Source organism: Curcuma longa, chromosome 10 (genome assembly GCF_044706935.1).
Source record: "Curcuma longa cultivar G26 ecotype Majalengka, Jawa Barat chromosome 10, ITB_CL_G26_1.1, whole genome shotgun sequence".
Classification (NCBI taxonomy): Eukaryota; Viridiplantae; Streptophyta; class Magnoliopsida; order Zingiberales; family Zingiberaceae; genus Curcuma; species Curcuma longa.
Window position 1 is genome coordinate 10,628,202 of NC_133870.1, and position 6,780 is coordinate 10,634,981.

The 6,780-nt window shown below is 35.4% G+C and overlaps 1 protein-coding gene across 1 annotated transcript; it reads right to left on the minus strand.

Moving 5' to 3' along the window:
• LOC141835946 (autophagy-related protein 3-like) lies at positions 1 to 6,780 on the minus strand. Its single transcript, XM_074723351.1, has 11 exons — positions 6,635 to 6,780; positions 6,359 to 6,547; positions 6,195 to 6,265; positions 5,929 to 6,054; positions 5,695 to 5,861; positions 5,034 to 5,119; positions 3,993 to 4,044; positions 3,308 to 3,373; positions 826 to 953; positions 407 to 509; positions 1 to 305 (listed from the first exon to the last, which is right to left on the minus strand). Exons 2-10 carry the CDS (start codon positions 6,517 to 6,519, stop codon positions 413 to 415), a joined length of 954 nt encoding a protein of 317 aa, XP_074579452.1. The 5' UTR covers positions 6,520 to 6,547; positions 6,635 to 6,780; the 3' UTR covers positions 1 to 305; positions 407 to 412.

The window sequence follows — 6,780 nt, forward strand, 5'->3', positions numbered from 1 at the left end:
TTGAAAACTTGAGAACATTTAACTATATACAAATATCGCCATCATGTCAATACATTTTCTTTCACCTGTTTTATATTTTTAATGGCTTGACCATATTCCAATATTACATTAAATAATATAAGTAGTTCCCACACTCGCATACCTGCGTTCCCATACCAACACTTGATGCTACTCCAGGTGCAGACTTGTAGAAGGCAATAATGTTAATGAGAACAAATAAAAAGACTGCACAGTACGTACACGATGATACAAGAAGTCTTGCCTTGAAGTTGACATTTCGTCGTACTTAGTCATCAACCAGACCACTGCATTAAGAAACAGAGAAATATAACTCGATGAGAATCTTGATGTTTGAAAATGCATCAGTAATATCACACCAGATCGCATCAGCAAGCCAGAGAGTTACCGCTGATCAATGACTGGAGCTGCCAAGATCAAAGTCCATGGTGTAGTCGTATTCAATAGTGGGAACCACAGAGGCAATGAACTTCAGAAACAAGAAGAGGTACCTATCAAACGGGGGAGAATATTAGTAGAAACTACTGCATTCGACTTAAACAACCTGCCTTGTAATAAAAGAGTACAACTCTCATCGTGTCTGCCATGGTTAAACCATAAAATAAAAAAATTAAAAATGATGCAAAACATTTTATAACAAAGACTGACAGAATGCTTGTGGTGCAAATAATTTCAGCAGCTAAGTAGAAGATTCAGCCTTCATGTAAGGTTCAGTCATGAGGATGTTAGAAGTTCAGATAAATGAATGAAGATTATAGGTGTAGATTTCCAAAGGTTTTTAATTGGGTTATTATGCTGGGAAATTACTTATCAACTTCTGGTTCAACTCCACGTGATATCAGGACATCCATGATCTTTTTCATCACAGCGCCATGACGACAAGGATGTACAGATGCATGCTTCCCTGGCAAGTGAGGATGATCTTCAATTGTTACCTGTCGGTTTCCAGAAAATCAATATAAGAAAGTTACACAACCAAGTCCACGAATCAAGAATAAAATTAGAGAAGTAACAGGACGAGGAACACAGAGCGCTGGGAAAGAGATGTCCATTAAAAAATACTGCAATTAACTAAAAAGATGCAACATGGGACATCGGTTCTGAGAACAATGAAAAGAACATAATAGGACTGCAATTCACAATTATAGATACCTTTTCTTTCTTCCAGAAAAGATAGCTACGAGAGTTATCAAGCACTCATATTTGAATGAAGATGATTTTTAAACATAAGACCTAGGCAACAACTTCCAAGGTCCATACCAATGTGCTAGTCAGCACCCACATAAGAAAAATGTGTTGAGACACAAACTAATGGAGAGAAGGAACCTGAAGAAGGCTCTCATAGCCTGCTTTCCACTGAAATTCAACCACCCAAATTGGACAGGTTGAAAAGAGATGAAGAAGTAAGTGGTAAAAGACTATTGAAACCACTCTTTGTTGTTGAGTAACAACCACTGCCAACCATCATAAATCACCCACAAACATTGTCGGGCACCAATAATCAATCACCATTAGCCATCGACTTTCAAATTTGGGATGGAGAAGAGGGGTTATTATAAGGATTTTAATTTGCTTCTGTACCTCCTTATCCAAGCATACAACCTTAGGTACCTACTCTTCTCCCCTTCTCCCTCCTCTGCTCCCTTTCCTTCTCTCCAATCTCTCTCTCTCTCTCCTAGTTAGAATGGCCTTAAAGAATTTTTTATCTTGCTCGTCCCTCCATTATTTCCCTCTCCATCACAAAATTGTATATGCACTGAAGAAAAACCATATTCATTAAGACAACAATTACAAACTAGAAGGATCTTGCTGCATGTAAACACAAGGTTGACTTCAAGGTGAAGTCAACACTTAATATTGATCAAGAAGAAATTGTGTACCATTAAGACAAAAAACAATATACATGCAGAACCAATGATCATTAACACAAGGTTGACTTCAAGTCAACACTCGTTGACTTACCATTAAGACAAAAAACAATATACACGCAGAACCAATGATCATTAACACAATGTTGACTTCACCTTGAAGTCAACACTCAATATTGATTAAGAAGAAATTGTGTACCATTAAGACAAAAAAAACAATATACACGCAGAACCAATGATCATTAACACAAGGTTGACTTCACCTTGAAGTCAACACTCAATATTGAACAAGAAGAAATTGTGTACCATTAAGACAAAAAAACAATATACACGCAGAACCAATGATGAAGTCTTGCCACATCAAAATTCACATTCATTCCACTCTTTACATAGCATGCTATCAGCATGCAATAGCATTCTTTTTTTATTCATTGACTTTGTTGATGTCTCAAAATCAATAGCAGAGCTGAAAATTGATAATGAATTTCCTATGATTTAGAGCATTCTGCCATGAAATGTCATATTGGTCATTTCATTTCATAATGCAATGGAAAAAGACAATGATTTATCCATTATCATCAAAAATTCAAATATAACATATGAACCTACATATTTTTTTTGTCATGCATCATAATCCTGTCCTCCACTAATATTATGATATTAAATAAAATATTATATATTTTACATGTTTATGTATTTTATGATGCAAATAAGATAAGAAATATTTTTGACATATTCTATAATTTGTATTTATAAAAATTTTCAACCCCACTTAGTGGGATAAAGGCTTAGTTGTTGTTGTTATTCTATAATTTGTATCTAAATTATGATTCATAGTTCAATAATTTACCAAAATGATTCACAATATGAACCTTGATTTGAGAATCTCACTAATAGGTACTAAGTACTTGCACAAATCCTACATAATCATTCAAAATTCTCCAATTGTACCTCTTTTAAACTACAGTATGTATTGTTTGGGCTCTATTATCTCCCAAAGGTTCTACCCTGTCTTGTATGATTAGTGACGAAGCACATTACATAAGTCAACAAATGTAATTATCGCACAAAGGAGCAGACACTAGTAACAAGATATTATTGATTCACAAGAAATCACATGTTTCCTTTTTCCTTCATCTTGTTTTACACTTTTACTTATGCTCCCCATGCTGTAACTAACTTACATTTTTCCTCATGTCAATAAAGTTAGCTATTCAATTCTTATCATCCATTTTTATAGTAGAAATGTAAATCTTTCCAGGATTTGTCTCTATAATAAACACAAGAAGAAATTCTATTGAAAACAAATCTCTTATAACTACTATCTCACCAAGGAATAAAGGGTTTTAGTTATATTTATTTCAATGTTTATTCATAGAGTAGATATACATAGAATCAAAAAAATATGAGTATGACATTACTGTTTTCCGTGCATGATCCTGGCTAACATCTTCAAATACTAGTTCTGGCTGCAAAGGGGCCCTTGACTGCAATTTAATACCAGGGTACAGTTAATGTATACCACAAAAGATTAATAAGTAAATTTGAATACCAATATTCTTCTACAATAGAGTGAAAATATGGTTATAATCACCATCAAAGCAGAAAAACTCAACAAAAATGATCTAGCAAACTGAATAACCACACAAGAAATAAAAAAATATAAAATTTTTTATTGCAATGATAACCATGACAAACTTTTTTACTAGAATCAGTTAAATCAACAAACTCTTTCACCATACATACTTAACCACATAAATGAATATATACCTGTGAAACAAAAAGTTCCAAAGGTTACCACTAAGTTCCAAAATTACCCTAATTCAAATTACAAAATCTCTCAAGAATAAATAAAAAAAATGTCACCAATATGGATCTCCATTAAGTATTATGTGATTGAACATAGATATTAATAGCGGTTACATTATAGATCAAATTGTGACAGTAGAATGCTTATTCTAATGTCAATAATGAAACAAAGAAAATACACTATTAAATCCATCAAATGTCTAACGTAGATGCCAAAACCAAATCCAAACTTCTGCTTTACTACAAATACTTCTTTTCACACTGCATGAAAAAAAAACACAATTATAAGGGAACAACCTCATCATATCCTGTTAGCCATACGCGAGGAGTTTGGTAATATTTGTCATACCTGGAACAACAAAGAATGTATAAGCTCAATATAATTCTCCACAAGGAAAGAAAACTCCATCAAGAGAGCAAACAAACAATAAGTATTCAAATGTTTTGTCCAACCAAACAACTATAAACCAATATTAAAACGAACTGCAGTAGTTGTTGTATAAGTATATCTATCAAATAAGCTCCTGCTTTTATAGGACCATGTTATGTGAAATATGTCATACACAAATTCTATCCGCTGAAATTTCCAATGGTTTTTTGTTCAGGAGTGACAAGGACCTATATGGTTGGTAATTTGTTATTGATCTCTTTTCTAATACCAACTTTTACACAGCATAAATACAGGAGCATATCATCTGACTGCACTCCTAACAGAAATAGCATAAATGTCAGGACATGCTCTGCAAAGTTGGTCTCCCTGTTCATGACTATCCCTAAAGTTTTACACCCTTGGAAAATGCTATACTTCTGTATCATCAGATTCATTTCACTTTTTCCTTTTTGACTGCTCATGCAGATAAACAATATTATGCCATTTTATCTTTGTATCATTAAATAGGGACTCAATACCAGGATTCTGATAGTTACCAAACTCCAAAATACAAATACTGAAGACAGAAATTCCAGTCTGACAGTTTCAATTTGGGCATGAAACACCTATTAACCACATGGAAAAAATTATAGAAAACCTAATACTGGACACCTAGATCCATATTCATGTTGGGTACTCATACACTAGGCCTTCCTAATTGTCATCTTATTAGGTCACAAACTTTTAACATAAAAATGTTGGTGAATCTTAATTACAATCTTCAAACAAAAATATGGAGACTAGGAAATAATATTAAATATGTATGGTGCATTTGTGAGTTACACTTGTTTATTAGATATACTTGTCAAACATTCAAAAAGGTTATAATCAACATGCAATAGTAAAAAAAAACAAACAAACATCAGTTGTTTACAAAGGAACGACAAATTATCCACTGAATAACTTACGTGATGCTAATATCATATGTTCGGGTCCGAAGAATGTTATCATCCTCTGGTTCAGTTGCAACCAAATACTTTGATTGGAGGGTGGCCTGCATTTAATTGAACAAAACAATAACATCCAGAGATATATCTTAAAGGAGGAGAGAAGCTTTTTGGGTTATATTATTCTTAAAAAGCAGTCAAAGTGACAGCATGTACACTACAGATCACTTAAAAGAACCTTATTTTGCTCTGTTTGTGCATCCAAAAGCATCACTTTTAATGTTTTTTTTCAACCAACAGTCAACATGATCTTCATTGATAAAGACTATGGCAGGGTCTAGCTACTTGATGACCATCCTAGACTGGTAAAAAGTAATCTAAATCAGTGTTTTCAGCCTTTCAATGAATAGATGAATAGCAATTTATTGATAGCTTAACAAATAATCACCCTAACTGAAGGAAACATCACATTAACTTTCATAGTCACTACCATTCCAACCCATTGAATGTCATTCAACTTATACCCTTAAACCAAACACGACAAAACATGAAACTAACAGTCTTGTTAACCTAAGGTTTGTAAAAAAAAATTTATAACAGGATGACATCAATAGGTAGAGTCATGAAAGGAATGGCATTTTTTCAGAACTAAAAAATATAGCATAAGAAAATAAGCACTTACTGGATCTGCCTCTATAAGATTTTCTGAATCCTCGTAATCAGCCATATCAGGTATGTCATCCTCCTCTTCACCACCAAAATAAGAGGGGATAGACTTGATAGTCACACCTTTTCTGATGTCTAGAGATTCCATGGAAGGTAAAACTTCTTCATCAGCACTCTTGGTCCCTAATAGTTTCAAAAGCCCAAGTTATAAAATAGACGGTCTAACACAGGAAATTCAAAATTTTCTAACCTTTTGGCATCCCATGAGTTGCCAACCAACCATCATTATCATCACCGTCATCGTCACCAAGAAGAAACTCTCCTCCAGCAGCGTCATATTCTTCTTCCACCGAACTAGCCCTCCGTAGACAAGGCACTGCAAAGCACGAGTCTAGTCAGCATCTCATCTGAAGATGTCAATATTTCATCTTTACTATGCAAGAACGCCAGCTAATGGCCAGAAGGCAAGGAAGGATCGTTGACAACTTTAGAGGAAGCAAAAAGGAAAAATAATACCATTTCTCGTAATGAGATACTGCTTGTCTGCAGGCAGGTATGTCTTCCTTTTGCTCGGCTCGCCCGCCTCCCTACGTGAAATCATGAAAGAAAACCGCAATTCAGATAGGTAGAAAGGAGAAAATAAGAAAGTAGGCACACGGAGAAGGAGGAAGATAACCAACCAAGACCAGGTAGGGCATTTCGCAACGAGATTGTCGCCAGCGAGGACGAATTCGGAGACGCTAAGAACGCCCTTCTCCTTTAAGGCTGAGACAGTACGCGGCCCCGTGATCCGCTCCACCGTCCCCTTGAAGGCCTCGTGTAGCTTTTGCGATAGCACCATCTCTCCCTCCCTCCCCGGCGACTCTTCCCTGCTCCAGGAGAATCGAACAAAATTAATAGCAAAGAGACAGCAAAGAAACAACAAAAACATGCATGCATGGAGAGCAGAGACGAACCGAATTAGGGCAAAGACAGCGGATCGATTGATGCCCAGGAACGACGGCGATCTAGAGATTGATCGATCGCGAGGATGATCAACTGCCCGGCGACAGCAGATCGATCGATCGATCGATCCTTTAGATCCCAGGGGAATTTGGCGTGT